Below are 25,843 nucleotides of genomic sequence, written 5' to 3'. Positions count from 1 at the left end.
TATCAAGATTTATCTTATCCACTTTTCATTGTGGATCTACATGAAATATATATATATATATATATATATATATATATATATATATATATATATATATATATATATATATATATATATATATATATATATATATATCACAATATTACCAATAACACATTTGGTCAAGTCATGTAAACTAGTCAAAGAAAATCTTGTCTGAGGATTGAAAGTTTATTGTTAGTGAATAAAAGACGCAAGTTGTAATAATTAACATGTGATGATGTGAAGATGTTGTGATGATGGGATGATGATGGGATGATGATGGGATGTTGTGATGATGATGGGATGATGATGGGATGATGATGGGATGTTTGTGATGATGGGATGATGATGGGATGATGATGGGATGATGTGATGTTGTGATGATGATGGGATGATGATGGGATGATGTTATGATGTGATGTTGTGATGATGGGATGTAATGATGTTGTAATGATAATGATGTGATGATGTTGTGATATGATGAAACACACAACAATAGTAGGTTATGTTGCCATTAATGATATTATTTGTCATTTTAGGCCAAGTTCATGGAGAGTGTGAAGGAAGTGTGCAACTCACAGTTGTTGTCAGCGGTGTCTGAACTATGTCACATGGACACCAGTTTGGCTGAGTGGGTCTGGCTCCACCTCTTCCCCAGACTCTGGAAAATACTCAGTGAGAAGCAGCAACAGGTACAGTGTTAACAGTCATTATGTGTCACTATAACACAGGTACAGTCATTATGTGTCACTATAACACAGGTATAGTGTTAACAGTCATTATGTGACACTATAACACAGTACAATAGTCATTATGTGTCACTATAACACAGGTATAGTGTTAACAGTCACAGTGTGACACTATAACACAGGTACAGCTATTATGTGTCACTATAACACAGGTACAGTGTTAACAGTCATTATGTGTCACTATAACACAGGTACAGTCATTATGTGTCACTATAACACAGGTACAGTGTTAACAGTCATTATGTGCCTATAACACAGGTACAGTGTGTTAACAGTCATTATGTGACACTATAACACAGGTGCAGTCATTATGTGTCACTATAACACAGGCACAGTGTTAACAGTCATTGGTGTGTCACTATAACACAGGTACAGCCATGTGTAAATACTATAACACAGGTATAGGTGTTAACAGTCATTATGTGTCACTATAACACAGGTACAGTGTTAATAGTCATTATGTGTCACTATAACACAGGTATAGCCATTATGTGTCACTATACATGTGTATAGTGTTAACAGTCATTATGTGACACTATAACACAGGTACAGTCATTATGTGTCACTATAACACAGGTACAGTGTTACCAGTCATTATGTGTCACTATAAATACAGGTACAAATATTATGTGTCACTATAACACAGGTACAGTCATTATGTGTCACTATAACACAGGTATAGTGTTAACAGTCACAGAAGGTCACTTATAACACAGGTACAGTGTTAACAGTCATCATTATGTGTCACTATAACACAGGTACACAGTCATTATGTCACTATAACACAGGTACAGTCATTATGTGTCACTATAACACAGGTACAGTCATTATGTGTCACTATAACACAGGTACAGTGTTAACAGTCATTATGTGTCACTATAACAGGTACAGTGTTAACAGTCATTATGTGTCACTATAACACAGGTACAGCTTATTATGTGTCACTATAACACAGGTACAGCCATTATGTGTCACTATAACACAGGTACAGTCATTATGTGTCACTATAACACAGGTACAGTGTTAATAGTCATTATGTGTCACTATAACACAGGCTGTTAACAGTCATTGAGGCCACTTGAGTAACACAGGTACGGTGTTAACAGTCATTATGTGTCACTATAACACAGGTGTACAGTGTTAACAGTCAATATGTGTCACTATAACACAGGTACAGCTCATTATGTGTCACTATAACACAGGTATAGTGTTAATAGTCATTATGTGTCACTATAACACAGGTATAGCCATTATGTGTCACTATACAGGTACAGTCATATGTGTCACTAACACAGGTACAGTCATTATGTGTCACTATAACACAGGTACAGTCATTATGTGTCACTATAACACAGTACAGTGCAACAGTCATTATGTGTCACTATACCACAGGTACAGTCATTATGTGTCACTATAACACAGGTACAGTGTTAACAGTCATTATGTGTCACTATAACACACAGGAAACAGTCATTATGTGTCACTATAACACAAGGTACAGCCATTATGTGTCACTATAACACAGGTACAGTGTTAACAGTCATTATGTGTCACTTATAACACAGGTACAAGTGTTAACAGTCATTATGTGTCACTATAACACAGGTACGGTGTTAACAGTCATTATGTGTCACTATAACACAGGTACAGTGTTAACAGTCACAGGTCACTATAACACAGGTACAGTCATTATGTGTCACTATAACACAGGTATATGCCACAGTCACATGTGTGTCACTATAACACAGGTAATAGCCACAGTGTGTCACTATAACACAGGTACAGTCATTATGTGTCACTTTATAACACAGGTATAGTCATACGTGACACTATAACACAGGTACAGTGTTAACAGTCATTATGTGTCACTATAACACAGGTACAGTCATTATGTGTCACTATAACACAGGTACAGTCATTATGTGTCACTATGCCACAGGTACAGTCATTATGTGTCACTATAACACAGGTACAGTCATTATGTGTCACTATAACACAGGTACAGTGTTAACAGTCATTATGTGTCACTATACCATGCAGGTACAGTCATTATGTGTCACTATAAATACAGGTACAGTCATTATGTGTCACTATAACACAGGTATGAAGCCATTATGTGTCACTAACACAGGTACAGTCATTATGTGTCACTATAACACAGGCAAGCAGTGTTAACAGTCATTATGTGTCACTATAACACAGGTACAGCCATTATGTGTCACTATAACACAGGTACAGTCATTATGTGTCACACACAGGTACAGTCATTATGTGTCACTATAACACAGGTACAGGTTAATAGTCATTATGTGTCACTATAACACAGGTACAGTCATTATGTGTCACTATAACAGGTACAGTCATTATGTGTCACTATAACACAGGTAATAGTCATTATGTGTCACTATAACACAGGTACAGTGTTAACAGTCATTATGTGTCACTATAACACAGGTACAGTCATTATGTGTCACTATAACACAGGTACAGCCACAGGTGTCACTATAACACAGGTACAGCCATTATGTGTCACTAACACAGGTACAGCTCATTATGTGTCACTATAACACAGGCACAGTGTTAACAGTCATTATGTGTCACTATAACACAGGTATAGCCATTATGTGTCACTATAACACAGGTATAGCCGCTTATGTGTCACTAACACAGGTACAGCTATTATGTGTCGCATTATAACACAGGTACAGTGTTAACAGTCATTATGTGTCACTATAACACAGGTACAGCCATTATGTGTCACTATAACACAGGTACAGTCATTATGTGTCACATAACACAGGTACAGTCATTATGTGTCACTATACTATTGCGGTACAGTGTTAACAGTCATTATGTGTCATCATAACACAGGTACAGTCATTATGTGTCACTAAGTAACACAGGTACAGAAATATAATGTGTCACTATAACACAGGTAACAGTCATTATAGTCACTATAACACAGGTGGTACAGCCACAGTGTCACTATAACACAGGTACAGTCATTATGTGTCACTTATAACACAGGTATAGCCATTATGTGTCACTATAACACAGGCAGTGTTAACAGTCATTATGCGTGTGTCACTATAACACAGGTAAGGCTCACATATGTGTCACTATAACACAGGTACAGCTGGCTGGTGTGTCATTATAACACAGGTACAGTGTTAACAGTCATTATGTGTCACTATAACACAGGTACACACACAGGTGTCACTATAACAGAGGTACAGTCATAATGTACTATAACACAGGTACAGTCATTATGTGTCACTATAACACAGGTAAGCATTAGTCATTATGTGTCACTATATAACACAGGTACAGCCATTATGTGTCACTATAACACAGGTACAGTCATTATGTGTCACTATAACACAGGTACAACATGTGTCACCATAACACAGGTACAGTGTTAACAGTCATTATGTGTGTCACTATAACACAGTAAAGGTACAAGTGTTAACAGTCATTATGTGTCACTATAACACAGGTAATGTGTTAATAGTCATTATGTGTCACTATAACACAGGTACAGTGTTAACAGTCATTATGTGTCACTTATAAATCATTATGGGGTATAGCTATTATGTGGGTCACTATAAATACAGGTATAGTGTTAACAGTCATTATGTGTGTCACTTATAACACAGGTACAGCTATTATGTGTCATAACACAGGTACAGTCATTGGTGTCACTATAACACAGGTACAGTCATTATGTGTCACTATAACACAGGTACAGCCATTATGTGTCACTATAACACAGGTACAGTCATTATGTGTCACTATAATACAGGTACAGTGTTAACAGTCATTATGTGTCACTATAACACAGGTACAGTCATTATGTGTCACTATAATACGGGTACAGTGTTAACAGTCATTATGTGTCACTAACACAGGTACAGCCATTATGTGTCACTATAACACAGGTACAGTTAACAGTCATTATGTGTCACTATAACACAGGGGTAATAGCTATTATGTGTCACTAACACAGGTACAGTCATTATGTGTCACTATAACACAGGAGAATATAATGTGACACTATAACATTGGTGTACAGTAAGCACAGTCATTATGTGTCACTATAACACAGGTACAGCCATTATGTGTCACTATAACACAGGTACAGCCACAGTGTGTCACTATAACACAGGTACAGTCATTATGTGTCACTATACACAGGTACAGCCATTATGTGTCACTATAACACAGTGTACAGTGTTAAAAGTCATTATGTGTCACTATAACACAGGTACAGCCATTATGTGTCACTATAACACAGGCATAGCCATTATAAAAGTCACTATAACACAGGCATAGCCATTATGTGTCACTAACACAGGTACAGTCATTATGTGTCACTATAACACAGGTACAGTGTTAATAGCCATTATGTGTCACTATACACAGGTACAGTCATTATGTGTCACTATAACACAGGTATAGCCATTATGTGTCACTAACACAGGTACAGTCATTATGTGTCACTATAACACAGGTACAGTGTTAACAGTCATTATGTGTCACTATAACACACAGGTATGTTGGGCTATGTGTCACTATAACACAGGTACAGTCATTATGTGTCACTATAACAGTACAGTCATTATGTGTCACTATAACACAGGTACAGTGTTAATATCATTATGTGTCACCATAACACAGGTATAGCCATTATGTCACTATAACACAGGTATAGCCATTATGTGTCACTATAACACAGGTACAGTCATTATGTGTCACTTCAACACAGGTACAGTCATTATGTCACTATAACACAGGTACAGTGTTAACAGTCACAGTGTCACTATAACACAGGTACAGTCATTATGTGTCACTATAACACAGGTACAGTCATTATGTGTCACCAACACAGGCACAGTCATTATGTGTCACTATAACACAGGTATGGCATAATAGTCATTATAAAGAAACATAACACAGGTACAGTCATTATAAAGCCACTATAACACAGGTACAGCCATTATGTGTCACTATAACACAGGTACAGTCATTATGTGTCACTATAACACAGGCATAGCAAGCACAGTCATTATGTGTCACCATAACACAGGGTACAGTCATTATGTGTCACTATAACACAGGTACAGCTGGGCATGTGTCACTACAACACAGGTACAGTCATTATGTGTCACTATAACACAGGTACAGTCATTATGTGTCACTATAACACAGGTACAGTCATTATGTGTCACTATAACACAGGTACAGCCACAGGTGTCACTATAACACAGGTACAGTGGTTAACAGTCATTATGTGTCACTATAACATGGGTATAGTCATTATGTGTCACTATAACATATAAATAGCTATTATGTGTCACTATAACACAGGTACAGGTTAATAGCTGCACAGGTCACTATAACACAGGTGGCTACAGTCATTATGTGTCACTATAACAGAGGTACAGTCATAATGTGTCACTATAACACAGGTGAGGAAGTCATTATGTGTCACTATAACACAGGTACAGTCATTATGTGTCACTATAACACAGGTACAGTCATAATGTGTCACTATAACACAGGTACAGTCATTATGTGTCACTATAACACAGGTACAGTGTTAACAGTCATTATGTGTCACTATAACACAGGCAGAAGCCATTATGTGTCACTATAACACAGGTACAGTCATTATGTGTCACTATAACACAGGTACAAAGTCATTATGTGTCACTATAACACAGGTACAGTCATTATGTGTGTCACTTATAACACAGGTACAGTCATTATGTGTCACCAGTAACACAGGTGTAGCCTATTATGTGTCACTATAACACAGGTTCAGTGTTAACAGTCATTATGTGTCACTATAACACAGGTACACAATATGTCACTATAACACAGGCGTACAATCATTATGTGTCACTATAACACAGGTACAGTCATTGTGTCACTATAATGACAGGTACAGTGTTAATAGTCATTATGTGTCACTATAACACAGGTACAGTCATTGTGTGTCACTATAACACAGGCACAGTGTTAATAACACAGTGTGTCACTAGTAACACAGGTACAGCTTATGTGTTACTATAACATGGCAGGCTGGTCATTATGCTACTATAACACAGGTACAGTCATACGTGACACTATAACACAGGTACAGTCATTATGTGTCACTATAACACAGGTTCAGTGTTAACAGTCATTATGTGTCACTATAAACACAGGTACAGTCATTATGTGTCACTATAACACAGGTACAGCTATTGGTGTGTCACTATAACATGTGTATAGTGTTAATAGGCCATTGGTGTGGCTCATTTATAATAGGTATAGCTTGCTTTTATGTGGCTCACTTATAAATATTGGTGGGTAATAGCCATTATGTGGGCTCACTTATGCACACAGGTACAGCCATTATGTGTCACTATAACACAGGTACAGTCATTATAGTCACTATAACACAGGTACAGTCATTATGTGTCACTATATCATTGGTAGAGAAGTCATTATGTGTCACTATAACACAGGTACAGTGTTAACAGTTAGGTTAAGTGCGTGTGTCCAGGATGGGAGGCATTATATATAAAGTGTGTTTGTGGGTTAGGTTAGGTTAGTCAGGATGAAGGCATTATATATAAAGTGTGTTTTGGGTTAGGTTAGGTTAGGGTGCGTGTGTCCAGGATGAAGGAAGCATTATATATAAAGTGTGTTTGTGGGTTAGGTTAGGTTAGAGTGCGTGTGTCAGGATGAAGGAGGCATTATATATAAAGTGTGTTTGTGGGTTAGGTTAGGTTAGGGTCGTGTGTCCAGGATGAAGGAGGTTATATATAAAAAGTGTGTTTTTGGTTAGGTTAGGTTAGGGTGCGTGTGTCAGGATGAAGGAGGCATTATATATAAAGTGTGTTTTGGGTTAGGTTAGGTTAGAGGTGCGTGTGTCCAGGATGAAGGGCATTATATATAAAGTGTGTTTAGGTTAGGTTAGGTTAGTGCGTGTGTCCAGGATGAAGGAGGCATTATATATAAAGTGTGTTTTTGGGTTAGGATTAGGTTAGAGATGCGTGTGTCCAGGATGAAGGAGGCATTATATATAAAGTGTGTTTGTGGGTTAGGTTAGGTTAGGGTGCGTGTGTCCAGGATGAAGGACGCATTATATATAAAGTGTGTTTGTGGGTTAGGTTAGGTTAGTGCGTGCGTGTGTCCAGGATGAAGGAGGCATTATATATAAAGGTGTGTTTGTGGGTTAGGTTAGGTTAGGGTGCGTTGTCAGGATGAGGACGCATAATAAAGTGTGTTTGTGGGTTAGGTTAGGTTAGGGTGCGTGTGTCCAGGATGAAGGAGGCATTATATATAAAGTGTGTTTTTGGGTTAGGTTAGGTTAGGGTTAGTAAGTGAATCATTGTGGAGAAGTTTGACAAAGTTTATCTTTTTGGTGATGTTTTAAAAGTTCTCAATGGCTGTGTGTTACTAGTTAATACTATTAAAGATGTTATTCATAATACTTTGTCATGTCAACTTTTTAGTGACTCCAGTATTATTAAAGATGTTATTTATAATACTTTGTCATGTTAACTTCAGGGTATAGCCAGCGAGGTGATTCCATTCTTGTGCTCCGGTTCACACGTCATCCAGAAGGACTGTCACCCATCGGCTCTACGCCTTCACCAGCCAACCACCCGCCCATCCGGCCGGCCATCATGAAGTACCTCGGCAAGAGCCATAATCTATGGCACCGTATGACGCCTCTTTAGAGCAACTAGCACTAGAACAGGGTGCCATAATCTCCCAGCGGCCAAGAAGGACCATCACGACTCCTATGATATGGAGCCAGTGACCAACCCACAACAGGTATGGTTTATGTTGTGTTAGCTGTGGTGGTTTATGTTGTGTTAGCTGTGGTGGTTTATGTTGTGTTAGCTGTGGTGGTTTATGTTGTGTTAGCTGTGGTGGTTTATGTTGTGTTAGCTGTGGTGGTTTATGTTGTGTTAGCTGGGTGGTTTATGTTATGTGCGTGGTTTATGTTGTGTTAGCTGTGGTGGTTTAGTGGTTAGCTGTGGTGGTTTATGTTAAGTTAGCTGTGGTATGTTGTGTTAGCTGTGGTGGTTTTTGTGTTAGCTGTGGTTTTATGTTGTGTTAGCTGTGGTGGTTTGTGGTGTGTTAGCTGTGGTGGTTGTGGTGGTTTGTGTGGTTAGCTGTGTGTTATGTGTTAGCGTGGTGGTTTATGTTGTGTTAGCTGTGGTGGTTTATGTTGTGTTAGCTGTGGTGGTTTATGTTGTGTTAGCTGTGGTGGTTTATGTTGTGTTAGCTGTGGTGGTTTATGTTGTGTTAGTGTGTTATGTTGTGTTACTGTGGTTTATGTTGTGCTGGTGTTAGGTGGTTTATGTTGTTTGCTGTGTTTGTTGTGTTACTGTGGTGGTTTATGTTGTGTTAGCTGTGGTGGTTTGTGTTGTGTTAGCTGTGGTGGTTTGTGTTGTGTTAGCTGTGGTGGTTTGTGGTGTGTATGGTGTGTGGTTTGTGTTGTGTTAGCTGTAGGTTTATGTTGTGTTAGCTGTGATGGTTTATGTTGTGTTAGCTGTGGTGGTTTATGTTGTGTTAGCTGTGGTGGTTTATGTTGTGTTAGCTGTGTTGGTGTTAGCTGTGGTGGTTTATGTTGTGTTACTGTGGTGGTTTATGTTGGTTACTGTGGTGGTTTATGTTGTGTTAGCTGTTGGTTTATGTTGTGTTACCTGTGGTGGTTTACGTTGTGTTACCTGTGGTTTACGTTGTGTTAGCTGTGGTGGTTTATGTTGTGTTACCTGGTGGTTTTGTTGTGTTAGCTGTGGTGGTTTGTGTTGTGGCTGTGGTGGTTTGTGTTGTGTTAGCTGTGGTGGTTTGTGGTGTGCTGTGGTGGTTATGTTGGTAGCTGTGGTGGTTTAGTTGTGTTAGGTGGTGGTTTATGTTGTGTTAGCTGTGGTGTTTATGTTGTGTTAGCTGTGGTGGTTTATGTTGTGTTATGGTGGTGGTTTATGTTGTGTTAGCTGTGGTGGTTTTTGTTAGCTGTGGTATTTATGTTGTGTTAGCTGTGGTGGTTTATGTTGTGTTAGCTGTGGTGGTTTGTGTTGTGTTAGCTGTAGTGGTTTGTGTTGTGTTAGCTGTGGTGGTTTATGTTGTGTTAGCTGTGTGTTTTATGTTGTGTTAGCTGTGGTGGTTTATGTTGTGTTAGCTGTGGTGGTTTATGTTGTGTTAGCTGTGGTGGTTTATGTTGTGTTAGCTGTGGTGGTTTGTTGTGTTAGCTGTGGTGGTTTATGTTGTGTTAGCTGTGGTGGTTTATGTTGTGTTAGCTGTGGTGGTTTATGTTGTGTTAGCTGTAGTGGTTTATGTTGTGTTAGCTGTGGTTTGTTGTGTTAGCTGTGGTTTACGTTGTGTTACCGTGGGTGTTACGTTAGCTGTGGTGTTACGTTGTGTTAGCTGTGGTGGTTTGTGTTGTGTTACTGTGGTGGTTTGTGTTGTGTTACCTGTGGTGGTTTGTGTGGTTAGCTGTGGTGGTTTGTGTTGTGTTACTGTGGTGGTTTGTGTGGTGTTAGCTGTGGTGTTTGTGTTGTGTTAGCTGTGGTGGTTTGTGTTGTGTTAGCTGTGGTGGTTTGTGTTGTGTTAGCTGTGGTGGTTTGTGGTGTGTTAGCTGTGGTGGTTTATGTTGTGTTAGCTGTGGTGGTTTATGTTGTGTTAGCTGTGGTGGTTTAATGTTGTGTTAGCTGTGGTGGTTTATGTTGTGTTAGCTGTGGTGGTTTATGTTGTGTTAGCTGTGGTGGTTTATGTTGTGTTAGCTGTGGTGGTTTATGTTGTGTTAGCTGTGGTGGTTTTGTGTTGTGTTAGCTGTGGTGGTTTGTGGTGTTAGCTGTGGTGGTTTATGTTGTGTTAGCTGTGGTGGTTTATGTTGGTTGCTGTGGTGGTTTATGTTGTGTTAGCTGTGGTGGTTTATGTCTGTTTATTTCTATTCCCAGGATTATGCCTAACACACACACACACACACACACACACACAGTCCCAACCATTGCATAAATTATCAACAACTTGTAATCAACCAGTGTATTCACTCCCAGTCAATCATACATTTTGCACTGTCACTGTGTTAAATGCCCTGTAGTATGACCTTCTCCCCACCTAGTTATTATGTATCATATATGTATCACTTATGTTACTTGTATATTATTTGTCAATCAAGAGACCCATTCACCAATTATGTAACTGTATATTTTCAGCTTTTGGGTTGCCATGCTCTTTTAATAAACCGTTAATTATTATTATTATTATTACACACACACACAAAACAGCACCACACTCTTTCTTATTTACCTAACCTAACCACATCTACCTAACCTAACTTAACCCCATTAATGTTAGTAAACACTGTACTGTATATATATATGAATGTAATATTATTGTTGAGTATTTTTCTCTTGATATTTGCAGGAGATCCTTGATTCACTCTCAGAGATGTATTCCTTGTTAAAAGAAGAGGACTTGTGGGCCGGTCTGTGGCAGACGGTCGCTCACTATGCTGAGACCAGACAGGTAAGCTTGTGGGATTAACTTTTATTGATACAATAAGATATTTTACTCAGCCCTGCCTGGTGCTCTCCTAAATACATACTACTCACTTCCTTAATTCTCCTACAAAACTTAAGTGAATATAAATATAACCTAATTATTTAATGATCTTTGTCCTGTCTCTCTAATGAATTCTTTTTTATTGAATTTATTGTAAAATATAAAATAATGAACACGAAACAATATAAATCTCGATTGACCAATTGTGAGAGAGATGGTGGTGCCGACGCACGCTGCCAGATGTGTGATTAACACTCACGGCTCTATACCCTTCCCACACTAACCTGGCCCATAAGCCCCGCCTCATCTATACCTACAAATAACTTATTGGTTCCCTGAACATCTTCCCCCCCCCCCTTCTCCCGGACTGATTGATACTAGTGTGTACAGTATTTATATCGACCTTTTATGATAAATATTTAAATATTTCTAACATCCTCTCTGAAGTGTTAATGACTTGAAATCATCTGCTCCAGTTCTTTTACATTATTTATAGACAACAGTAATAACAGATCAGCTTACCAATGGTGAACACATTTAGGTTGAATTTTCTATGAACCAATCAGCTATTAGTATATAAAAGGGGCGTGGCTTATGGGCCAGATTAATGTGAAATACTTGTAGCTCTTGTCAATTTTTTTTTGCCTTAATAATATTTCCTACTGCACATAATTATACATGTGGTACTTCAATAATGTCCCTATATACAAAATCATGTAAGGAATCTAAAGAGCAAATAAAAAAATATGAAAACAAAACATGTTTTGGCAAATATAATTTGAAATTTGTCGTTGTATTTTCAATCAACTTACGTTTTAATTATTTAAAACAATTTTCTTAAATTAATTAATGAGATAAAAAATGGGTGATAATTTCAGCTTTCCTTTGCTAGCAACAAAAACTCACCATAATAAATAATGAGATATAACTTACTTTAGAACATATAAGTGCCTCACAACATTTGATCCATATTGTTTACTCTGTTTCATTCTCAGTTGATCATTGTTTGAAAGTAATTAGTTTTGTAAGAATTTATTTACTGACTGTTTAGTTCAATACTTGGGAGAGCTTATGGTGTGACAATTTATGGGCCATACATATTGTAATGTCACATGAATATATAAAAAGAAAACGTGAAATACACTGGAGGGGGGAGGAAGACGACTGTCAGTTGTTTCTGTCAGTCTTTTAGAATACTTTGATGTTTCAAGATGAAAGATTCATAACTCTTTCTTCACTAATAGTTCCAGTTAATAACTTTGCCATAGAAGGTCACAACTAATAACCATATATTCTCTCAAAACGGCCACAGTAAAGAATCTAAACATTTATCTATACTAACAATACTGTACTCGGATAGTTAAAAAATTTGTTTAAAAAATTTTCCTTTCAATTTATCCCGTTCACTTTCTGATTTTCCTTAAAATATTTTATTTTACATATACAGTAGTACCCTGAAAATTTACGCGGTCAATTGAACCCACAGGGTACCACGTTAAGTGAAACTGCCGTAAATGGAACAACAGAACATATGATTATCCAACAGAGACTGGTCTGAATCCCTCAAACTCCAATTTTTTCTGACACAATACCTATGTTGTAGTGAAAATAACATCTAAATTTTATGATGGTATGCTCACACAATTAATATTTAAGAGAAATACAGTCGCCAGGTTAATGTCCATTCAAATAATAGACTCAAATCCTCTTCCCAGCTCACTGGCCCTACCTCTCTGAGAAATGATTGGGTGAAACACTAGATTTTAACGTTTAGTAATAAATAATACCTCAGACAAGTTAGGATAATATAATTGACATTTCTTGATTCCTTGCAGGTAGGAAAATTTGAATGTAAACTTCAATATATTTTGCACAAAAGATAAAATACTTGTTGTAACCAAATTATTACATTAGATCTAAAATTTGTATGTCTTATGCAAAATCCATGATGTTTATATTCAAAATGATCATCATATTGTAAGAATCCAGCAATGTAAATTATATTCTGGTCCAGTAATTTGTATGAATTTTATGAGCTAAAACAAATATCTTCAGTTAATAAAAAAAAATATTCTTCACGACACTATCTGTCAATCAAAGTACCCCAACTTGCCTCCCCCCCTTCCAACCATGCCAGATGGTCGGGTCGGTCCCAACCTCCCCCCACCCCCACCTTCCTTCCCTACCAGAGAAATTTGCGTGAAAACTAATTTTAACTTTTTAGAACAAATATACCTCAGACTAAAGTTAGATAATATAATTGACATTGCTGATTCCTTGTTAGACCAGGAACATTTTGATATAAATGTCATATATTTTGCACAAAAGATAACATATTTACTCAGAGTAAACATTACATCTAAAATTTGTATGTCTAATGCAAAATCTATGATGTTTATATTCAAAATGATCATCAAATTGTAAGAATTCCAGCAATGTAAATTATATTCTGGCGGGTAATTTGTATGAATTTTATGAGCTAAATAAAAAAAATTATACTTCACGCTGTATAGGGTAGATGAACCACGTAAAGTGGAAAGTCCGTTCTGGTGAGGCACCGCCAGATAATGAGAAATCACAGAAGTGAAACTACGTAAAGCGGTACAATTATAAATATATGTACACTCCCAGTATTGGCCAGTTTTCTCATTGATACAATGTGTCATTAATTGTGTTCCCTGCATTATGTTGGTAGGTCTGCCTTCCTAGTATCTGTGAGGTTACTAGTTATTATTTCGGCATTTTTTTTTTTTTTTTACGGCAGTCAAATAGTGGGTGTTTTCTGCTGGTGACCACCGACCAACACTAGTAACTCGACCAACACTAGTCCCGAGACTCACTAGTACCGACCAACACTAGTACCCGAGACTCACTAGTACCCGACCAACACTAGTACCAGACTCACTAGTACCCGACCAACACTAGTACCCGAGACTCACTAGGTACCACCAACACTAGTACCGAGACTCACTAGTACACCACCAACACTAGTACCCGAGACTCACTAGTACCCGACCAACACTAGTACCCGAGACTCACTAGGTACCCACCAACACTAGTACCCGAGACTCATTGGAAGACACGGCTTGCACCGACAGACAAGGAGAAATGTCACTTTCTGAATAACAGCATAACTATAAATAAATGCTTGTTAGCATTATGTTTACATCATTGTAACTGTAATAGGTATAGTAATAATTAAAATAGTCATATAGTGCAAATGACTATTAAATAATAACACTAGGTTAGGTTAACTAATACATTCTAGGTCTAGGAAATGAAAACAATGTCATAGATCTTTTTTAATTTGTAAGTTTATTATTAGAGTTTCTCCCTATCAATGTTTAGTGTATCCACCCTCGTAATGTCTCCACGGTGACTGTTGATCCCAAGGGAGGACTTGACCACATTGTCTGGCACTGTATCAGATAATGTTACATTGTCGGCACCAATCGTGAGATGATACATTATATTACCTCATTAATTGAGGCAGAAATAATATCCAAATGCTGTGAATCATAATGTTATTGTAATTGGATATGGCAAATGAATATATTATCGGCTCATATTGTTTCATATTTTGTTGGAAGCGATTCCATCGTAACCTCGGTTCATGAAAATATAGTAACGCTATATTCACATTTGTCAACCCATCCCCTGAAATAGTATCTAAGGTGCATAAATCAGCGAGGTTACTCATGACATTGGTTTTGCATTATGGAATGACGGTTCATCCTGTTTCATTACATTATGTAGAGAACAGGTGGTATAATGCAGGTGTCATGGTGATATTCAGGTGCAAGAAGAAAGAACAAGAAGTGCAGCTTACAATAAGACACCAACTGAACCGAGACTGTTATGTAATGTTGTGTTCATGTCCAAATACATCAGGACCGGGAAGGGAGAGTACATATTTTGATAACCAGGTAACAGATTTGCATTCATAGTTATGCTGTCAATGGAAATGCATTTGCTAGTAACAAGGAGGCAAGGACAATAGGGTATACCTGCTAACTATACTGTAGTTAAATTATTTGAAGTACAGTAAGATCTTGTATTTTGCCAGTAATATAGACTGGAAAAATTGCGCTAAATTCAAATTCGCCAAATACAAATACATAAACTAGTGGTAAAAATAACAATATAGACTGGCCACTCTACATCAACCTCTGATTTTCCCATTTATAACCTCCAAATGATACAAATTCTGCCTTTATTGACCTGATTGTGCTTTCTGGAAACTAGTTTTTAGGCCTTCCTCAAGTAACTTAATCACACGCTGCTTATCCTGCATCAAGTACTTGGCAAACTTAACTCCCTTATGAAAGTCCCGCTTCTCCTTTTCCTTATTTGGCCTCTTAGGTGAGTCTGTCCCACCAGCACCAGTAGGACCCCCAGTAGAGGTAGAGGCCATTATCTTGACTTGACAGGTGGAGCACCACCCAAAAAATCCACACAATAACAGCCCGGGTGGTCGCTAGGATAGCGCTGGCTACAACGCCATAGTTCGTTCCTGTAAACCTCTTTTACGTTCACCACCGGCAATTTGATCACCAGAACGCTTCTTGGAAACATTCCTCTTACCTTGTCTTTCCAGATTCATCGCTAACTTATCAAAATTGGAGAAATTAGCAAAAATCACAGAGTAATTGACAGAAACCGCGCGATTCAACTGATCACGTGATGTAAACAGAGAGCGCTGGTGTAAACCGTTAATAGTCCTCGCCATAAACATTCTTTTTACTTATTCTTTTCTTACAGTATTTATGGGTAACAGCTAAATTTGCAAAAAAAAATAGTGTCTCAAAACACTTCACAAACAAACATGAACTGTAAACTTTGCATAACCTGTGCCATGCTTAAACGTTGAGGATGGAATCGTGTTATAGCCAACATTCGTATGCAAAAGTTCGCGTTTTACAAACAGTGTTCCCTATTCATCAATCGCGGTACAACCAATTCGCGTTGACAAAACACGAGTTGTAGCAGAAATGACTGTAACTGGTATGAGGGCTGTGACGCTATTGAAGACGTGCCAGCATTCAACTGGCTAGATCTCGCGAAACTCACGATATTTTAAGCCAAATATAAGACTTGGTTACATTAGGTAGTGCTCGCGAAATTAAAAAACGCGAAATGAAATCGCACGAAATATGAGATGTTAATATATATATATAATGTGAGAACCAGGCCATAGTAACTGTTGATGTAATTTTTTTTTTTTTATGGGAATTAACCCACTCGCACAGGTCAAACGACCCACAACGGAGCCTGGGGAGCGAAAAAAAAAAGAACGGAAAGAAATTGAAAATATAGAAAAAAAGGTTATACAGGTTGACAATCCCTTATCCAAAATCCTTGGGGCCAGAGGCATTTTGGATTTGAATTTTGTTTTCAGAATGGTTAGTATTTTTTTTTTTTTTTTTTTTTTTGTTAAGCTTCACCTGGCATAGATCACTGACCCACATCAGGGCTGGGGGAAAAAATATTATTATAAAAATAATAATACTGTAATAATGATCCATAGGTCTAGGTCACATTTCTCACTTTTGATCTTTTTTCATTCTTGTACTGTATTTCTTTATTGTTATTATTATTTTATTACAGTATTATTGTTATTATTAATATTAATTTTATTATTATATTTTATTATTACTATTATTATTATTGTTATCATTATTTTATTTTGCATGTATTTTAATTAAAATTTTTATTTACTATGAATAATTATTATTATTATAATTATTATTACTATTACTATTACAATTACAATTACATTTTCGCCCACCAGGCCTCGATGTGAGTCAGTGATTTATGCCCGGTGGGCTAATCCCTGTTTAAAAAAAAAATGCCCCACAAAAAACTTTCTGTTTTAGAGCTTTTCGGTTTTGAATTTCGATAAAGGTTGTCAACCTGTACTGTATTAATCTACACCACTATTGTTGTAAATTAGTCTCAGGATGTAAGGAAGTAAACATATGTCACCGACTGATGAAAGAGGGAGTAATAGGTTTACTGTACACACAGCTCCTCCCACTCTGCAACTACTTCACTTATGACCAATCTCACTACATTAATCTACTTCCACTTACCACCAAGACCTCACGACCCACTCTTAATTTACTTCTAATTCAACTTCACTTAATGACCCACTCTACTTAATCGACCAACTCTCACTTTCACTAATCTACTCCACTAATTACCAATCAATCCAAGACTTACCCACCTAATTTCATCAATCAACCAAGACCTACTCTAATCTACCCCACTTTCATTACCCACCTACTTACTTAACCAACTTACCATTTGACCCACTCACTTCCAATCAACTCAAGACTTCATCACCCACTCTACTCACGCAATTCAATTTCAATTACTTAATCTCAAGACTTCATTCCACCCACTCTACTTCATGCATCAATCAAGACCATCTAATCACCCCACTTCACTTGAATCATCCTGACTTGCACCCACTCCACTTCACGACCCACTCCCACCATTCCACCAATCTCAACTTCACGACCCAATTTTACTCTCTACTTGACCAACTGCATTTCATGACCCACTCTACTCTACAACCACAACCAGACTTACAACCCAATTCTTACCTTACGACCAACCAAGACTTCACGACCCACTCCCACTTCACGACCAACTCAAGACCTCACGACCCACCCCACTTCACTAATCAACCCACATCTCACTTAACTCCCACTCCACTTCACGACCCACTCCCCACTTGACGCACCATCCAAGACTTCATGACCCACTCCCACTTAATTTAACTCCACTCCACTTACCTAATCAACCTCAATTTCACCCACTCCACTCCCCACTTACTCCAAACTTAATGACTCCACTCTACCTAATGACCAATCTCACGACCCACTCCACTTCACCCCACCAACCGCACTTCACGACTCAAATCCACACTTCACGACCAATCAAGACTTCACACCTAATTCCACTTACTAATCAACCAAGACCTCACTAATCCAATTCCCCACTTCACGACCAATCCAAGACTTCACACCCACCCCACTTACCCACCAACTTGACCTCACACCCACTCCCACCACTACCATCCCAAGACTTCACTTCCACCCACCCCACTTCACGACCCACCTAATTTCACTCCACCAACTCAAGACCATGCACTCCACTCAATTTCACTAATCTACCTACCCACCAACCAACTCTCACCCCTTCACTTAATCTACTCCACTTACTCACCCAACTGATTTACGCAATCAACCCCATTTCACTAATCAACCATGACCTCACTTAATCTACACCTAACTACTTCCACCGCACTTTCACGCCTAATTCCACCCCACTTCACTGACCAACCAAGACTCACTTAATCCACTCCCACTTCACTTAATCAACTCAAGACTTCACGACCCAATTCCACTTCACCACCAATCCTCGACTTACTTCCACCCACTCCACTTCACTTAATCTACCCCACTTCACCTAATCAACCAGACTCATGACCCAACCTACTCTACTTCAATCCACCCCACTTTCACTTAATCAACTCTCACTTACGACCCAATTCTTACCACACCTCAACTTATGACCCACTTACTTCACGCCCAATCAACTCCTCACTTCACGACCTACACTCTACTTCACGACCAATCAAGACTTCACGACCTAATTCCACTTCATTTAACCAATCAAGACTTCACGACCCACTCTAATCTTCATCTAATCAACGCGACTACCTAATTCACCACCACTTACTCCACCCACCTACCTTCACATCAATCAAGACCTCATGCACCCACTCCACTTCACAACCCAATTCCAATTTCACCTAATCAACTCTCACTTACCTAATCTAACCCCACTTCCCACCAACTCTCACTTCACGACCCAATCTCACTTCACCAATCAACTCTAACTTCACCTAATCTACCCACTTCACCTAATCAACCGCACTGCTTAACTAACTCCTACCTACCTAATCAACCATGACTTCACCTAATCTAATTCTACTCTCACTTAAATCAACTCTCAACTCTACCTAATCTACACTCCACTTCACCTAATCAACTCACTTCACCCAACTAATTCTTCCACTTGCCCACCCGCACCCTAATCTACCCACTTCACGACCAATCCGGATCCCCACAGACCCAATCCCACTCACTTCCACCAACTAAGACTTCACGACCCACTCCACTTACGACGACCCACTTCATTTCCACCACCAAGACCACTAATCTTACCTACTCTCACTTCCAATCAACTACTCACTTAATCACCTTTCACTAATCTAATTTCACTTATACGACCCACTCCAACTTCACGACCAATCTTCGCACCACGAATCCACTCAATTTCACGACCCACCTCACTTCACTAACCAATCCAAGACCTTACCTAATCTACTTCACTTCACCTAATCTAATTTCACTCATCTAATCTACACTCCACTTCATTTTACCATCTACATCTAATTTCACACCACCACAAGACTTAAGTACCTACTTCACTTAACGCACCAATCAAGACTTCATGCACCTCACTCTACTTATGACCCACTCTACTTACGACCATCTGCACTTATACTTACTCTATTTCATACCTCAATTCATAATCTACTCCACTTACTGCACCATGACTTCATGCACTCCACTCACTTCACTTAATTCACTCTACTTCACACCCACTTACTTACCCCACCAACAAGACTACTCAACCCCTACCACTTCACGACCCACTCCATTTCATTTCACCAATCACACCATGACCCAATTTCACTTTCACGACCCACCCTTCTCACTTCCACCAATCAAGACCTCACGACCCACTTCCACTTTACTCCGACCCACTCTACTTCACACCACCAAGACTTCATGACCCACTCCAATTCACCCCAATCTTCACCACCAATCAAGACTTACCAGACCCAATTCTTCCACGACCCACCTCACTTCACCAATCAACCAAGACTTGCTTAATCTACCCCACTACTACCCACTCACTTCACTTAACCAATCACATCTCAATACCTAATCTACCCACTTACCTAATCTAACTTAATTCTTACCAATCAACCAAGACTCATGAATCTAATCAACTTCATCAATCAAGACCATAATCTAATTTCACTTATGACCCACTCACTTTCACTTAATCCAATCCAAGACTTATCAACCAACTCCACTTTCATCTCACTCTATCACTTCCACCAACCAAGACTTACACGACCCAATTTACCACGACCACCACACTTCTGCCGACTCCACTTCACTTACCACCAACCAAGACTCATGCACTCCACTCCACTTCACGACCCACTCTACTTACACCAACCAAAGACTTCATTTCCACCCACTCACTTTACCGACCCACTTACTTATCACACCACCCGCACTTGCACCCACTCCACTTAATTAATCAACCAAGACTTCATAACCCACCCCACTTCACGACCCAATTCAATTCAACACGACCAATCCGCACTTCACACCCAATTCAACTTCACAACCAATCGCACTTCATGACCCAACTCCACTTACCACCACACCAAGACTTATGACCCACTCCACTCCACGACCAATCAAGACCATGCACTCCACTCCACTTCACTTAATCAATCAAGACTTCATGACCCACTCCCCACTTCACGCACCAATCAAGACTTCATGACCCACTCTACTTCACGACTCCATCACTTACTAATCAACTGCACTTCAATTTAATCTAATCCCCACTTTACTTACTCCAATTTAATTTCACGACCCCACCCAAGACTTGCGACCTCCAATCTACTTACTTCTACAATCAAGACTTCACACCCAATCTACCACTTAATCCACCCACTTACGCATCAATCCAAGACTCACGACCCACTCCACCACGACCAATCCAAGACTTCACACCCAATTCACTCCACTTTCACCAACCGCACTTCATCCCACTCCACTTACTCACGACCAAGACTTCATGCACCCACTCCACCTCATTTCACTACCACATTCATGCACCCACTCCACTTACGACCAATCCAGACTTGCACTCCACTCTACTTCACACCACCAAGACTCTGCACCCACTCACTAAATGACCCAATTCCACTTCACTTCCAATCAACTTCTACTCACGCAGACCCAAATTCCTAATTTTACCTAACAACTCCGACCCTGCATTAATCCAATTCAATTTCACCAATTCAACTCTCACTTAACTCAATTTCATTCCACTCCAATCAACTGCACTTTGCTAATCTACCCACTTTTTCACGCACCACCATGACTACGACCCAATTCTAATTTCTAACCTACCCTACCTACTTAATCAAGACCCATGCTTAATCTAACTCCACTTCACTTCCAATCAATCAAGACTTCAAGCAACTCACTCACTTACCTTCTACCCACTTCACGCAATCAACGCAACTTCACTAATCAATCTAATCACTCAATCAACCAAGACTTGCTTGACCCAATTTACTTCACTGACCAACCAAGACTTCATGACCCACTCCACTCCATTTACCACCATCAAGACTCTGCTTAATCCACTCCACTTACCTAATCATCACACTTCTACCTACTCCACTTACCCACTCAACCAGACTCTCACCCACTCTTACCACACCCACCTACCCACTACCCACTCTACTTACGACCCACCCCACTTACCGACTCCAATTCCCCACTTAACGACCAACCAAGACGACCCAAAATCTACTTCCCCACCAACCAAGACTTCATGACCCACTCCACTCTACCTAATCAACCGCATCTCTACCTAATCTACCCACTTCTACCCAATTCAAGACTACCTAATCTAATCTAACTTCACTTAATCAATCCAAGACTTACCTATCCAATTCACTTCACTCCACCAACTGCAGACCTCAATTTAACCAAATCATCACTACCACTTAATCAACCAAGACTTTACGACCCACTCTACTTACCAATCAACCCACCTCATGCATCTTACACTCCACTTACTGACCAACCAAGACTCTCATTAATCTACTCCACTTCACGCACCACCCAAGATTAACACCACTCATTTCACTTTCCACCAACCATGACCATCCACTCCACTCACTTGCACCAACCAAGACTAATCCTAAATCTACCATTTAATCTAATCTACTTACTTCACCAACTCAAGACTACTCACACGACCTACTCTACTTACTCAACTAATCAAGACTCAATCCAATCTACTTGACCACTAATTCAACTTGACCCACTTACTACACCCACTAATTTACCACCACCTGCACTTCACTAACCCACTCCACTTCACGACCAATCAAGACTTACACCAATCCCTTACTTAATCAACTCAAGACTTCATGCATCCACTCTACTTACTCAATCCACTCTTCCATTTAATCAAGACCTCATGACCTACCTACTTACGACCTACCCACTTACTTCACCACCAAGACTTACGACTCCACTCCACTTTCACGACCAATCTCAGACTTCAGCACTCCACCCACTTACTTTACACCAATTCAAGACTACGACCCACTCCACTTACGACCACCAAGACTTTGCACCTACTCCACACTTAATCCACTCAATTCAAAACTTCGACCCATCTACTCCACTTTCATTTCACCACACCGCACTTCATGACCCACTCCACTTTCATCGACCAATCTAGACTTGCTAATCTACTCCACTTACTCCACTAATCAAAGACTATGCACCACTCCACTTCACTCCCACTGACCAAGACTTTGCGACTCCACTCCACTTACCCCACCACCAGACCATTTACCTACCCACTTCATTTACCCACTCCACTCATTTACCACCCGCAGACTACTACCTACCCACTTACGCATCAATCTTCACACTTGCACCTACCTCTTACTACCACCAAGACATACGACTCCATTGCTACTAAAATTTTTTCAAATTTTGTAATTTCGAGTCACAACGCCAGTACACAGACAAAATTTCGTTTGTAATTCACTTTAAAATGGCTATGCTTAAAAAGTGAGTTTTGTGGTGCTGAGAAGAAAAAGAGACACCCATTTTAGATTTTCTACGATTATTTAAGCATTTTCACTTATTTAACCATTTCGACTTAATTTACTCTGGATTTGGGTCCCTAACCCACTCGTATGTCGGGGAGGAGCTGTATTTGGGCACTAATGGTCACCCAAGCCTAAAACTCACTGCTCTATAGTAGTTATATACTTTCTTTATAAAACATTTATGGGTAAACATAATATATACTACATAATCTTATCGATAATATTGACAATTTTCCTTGTACTGTCTGTCGCTGTTATTTACTTACATCAAATCAAATCGCTAAAGATTACAGTCAACAATCCCGATGTCGGTGTGTATAAATTGTACAGTATGCATATTACCTGAACATAAGTTCTATACTGTATATAAGTACCATAGCCAACTCGTTAGAATGTATTGAAGAATATGTAAATTATTTATGGCAAAGGAAGAAGAAATAAAAATGAAAAAAAAAAGTGCGTAACGATATCTGACCACAACGGTCGCCTCAGGTCGCCTCAACACACAACATTACAAACTATAGATATTGTACAGATGCGTGAGACCTGCACCAGATACATGTATGTATGTATTATGTAGGTAGTAGGCAGCTACCAAACAGGGAGGTACTACCGCCTGGGAAGATATTGGAAGCATAATGTGTTGTCTAATGGTAAACCCTGCTGCCATATGGCTTCACGAAAATTGTGACCAAGTCCCAGGTTGCTGTTCTGACTTTCTGCTTCATTTACACACAATTGCAGGGTCTCAATTGTTTCTCTTACCATTGACAACACACATACAGTACATATATCGTTTTTCACTTTTGATCTTTTTTTCATTTTTGTATTTATAGTTCTTTATTATTAATATTATTATTATTACAGTTACTGTATTATTATCATCATTATTTTATTATTTTATTTTGTTTATCATAATTTTATTTATTATGAATTATTATGACTATTATTTATTATTATTATTATTATTATTATTATTATTATTATTATTATTATTATTATTATTATTATTATTATTATTATTATTATTATTATTATTACATTTTCGTCCCCCAGGCCCTGATGTGGGTCAGTGACCTGTGCCCGGGTGGGCTAATACCCGTAAAAAAAAAAAATCATCCTTTTATATGACTTGTTACAGGCTGTGACTTATGAACAACATGGCTTCCTGGAACAAGCTCTGGCGGCCTTAACTTTCCATGTCCAAGGCCCGGGCGGACATTGCTGTGAGACCATCCCCTGGGAAGCTGCAGTCAGAGATGAAGTTGTGGGAGGACCGATGGATCAGGTTTGATGACACTTGTGATTCAATTCGTCTTTTGTAGGTAATACACAGTGATGATTGTGTATGTGTCCGGACACCACTCCTACTGTGACCCACCTCAACCTCAACCTTAACCCAACCTCAACCTTAACCCAACCTCAACCTACCAACCTCAACCCAACCTCAACCCAACCTCAACCTTAACCCAACCTCAACCTTACCCCAACCTCAACCCAACCTTAACCCAACCTCAACCCAACCTTAACCCCAACCCTACCCAACAGTCTCAACCATTAGGTGTACTTGGCTCCATGTACAGTAAGGTTGTGTAGATGATCTACACTGAACAGTTAACACAGTAGACCCTTGCCATTCTCCAAGATAGGTTCCATGATATGGCACGAATTGGCACAACAGTGAATAGCAACTTATACTACCTCAGTGCACTACTGTACAGGTACTCCTCACTTATGATCACCCGACATACTACGCCAGCGGTCGTATAAATATTTTTCAAATACATTATTTTGATTGGCATTAGTGATCGAGCTGTGTATTGTACTGACAAAATTTTTTTTTGTAATTCCCTTTAAAATGGCTGGCAAGCTTAAAAGTGAGAGTTCTCGTGGTGCTGAGAAGAAAAAGAGACACCCATTTTAGATTTTCTATGTATTATTTTCACATTTTCGACTTATGACCTGGTCGTCGGTCCCTAACTCAGTCGTAAGTCGGGGACTGACTGTATACCTACACCAAACAACTGACCAGCTCATGACACTCATCCCCTCCTTTAACTTATCCAATAATTCATCTTTCTTGTCAGGGTCGACTGACTTCTGCCTTACTTCTCCCACTAGCATCACTAACACTGACACTAGGCACTCTTTTAGGGCCATTTTCACACAAACACTAAAGTTTGAGAGTACAACACAGATGCTGCATGGGCTGACTCATTGTGCCGGGAAAAGGCTTGCAAGCTAGCCACCATCTGCTTACACAGAAATCGTTGAAATCGCGAATGGCAAGAGTTTACTGTAACGGTTGTCTTGTTAGAGCCATGACACTGTAATCTGTTGCCTCGGCTGACAAAACCAACCCTAATTTTGGGGACAGGATCAATAATTTTTTTTTTTTGAGGGGTCTTTTGGTTAGTTAGGTCCAAGTTGTGGCCTCACTTACACTTTTTGAGGGTCTTTGGTTGTTAGGTCCAAG

General features: G+C 39.1%; 2 protein-coding genes across 2 annotated transcripts in view; both read left to right on the top strand.

Annotated features, from left to right (window-relative positions):
- Positions 1-560: 560 nt before the first annotated feature.
- Positions 561-8,453, top strand: LOC121857063 (transformation/transcription domain-associated protein-like; the record flags this gene model as incomplete). The annotated part of the gene is made up of 2 exons (XM_042352920.1): positions 561-713; positions 8,331-8,453. Coding segments are annotated over 2 exons (276 nt in total), but the record flags the coding sequence as incomplete, so codon positions are not given.
- LOC121857062 (transformation/transcription domain-associated protein-like) overlaps positions 8,426-25,843 on the top strand; it is a 17,778-nt gene continuing 360 nt past the window's right edge. Inside the window, exons 1-3 of the mRNA XM_042352919.1 lie at positions 8,426-8,600; positions 11,202-11,303; positions 24,509-24,655. Of these exons, the coding sequence (XP_042208853.1) occupies positions 8,574-8,600; positions 11,202-11,303; positions 24,509-24,655 (276 nt within the window). The 5' untranslated portion in view covers positions 8,426-8,573. The remainder of the gene's footprint in view (positions 8,601-11,201; positions 11,304-24,508; positions 24,656-25,843) is intronic.

Source organism: Homarus americanus, unplaced genomic scaffold (genome assembly GCF_018991925.1).
Source record: "Homarus americanus isolate GMGI-L3 unplaced genomic scaffold, GMGI_Hamer_2.0 scaffold11878, whole genome shotgun sequence".
NCBI lineage: Eukaryota > Metazoa > Arthropoda > Malacostraca > Decapoda > Nephropidae > Homarus > Homarus americanus.
The sequence above is the reverse complement of the archived record's forward strand: the minus strand, read 5'-3'. Positions and strand labels throughout refer to the sequence as shown.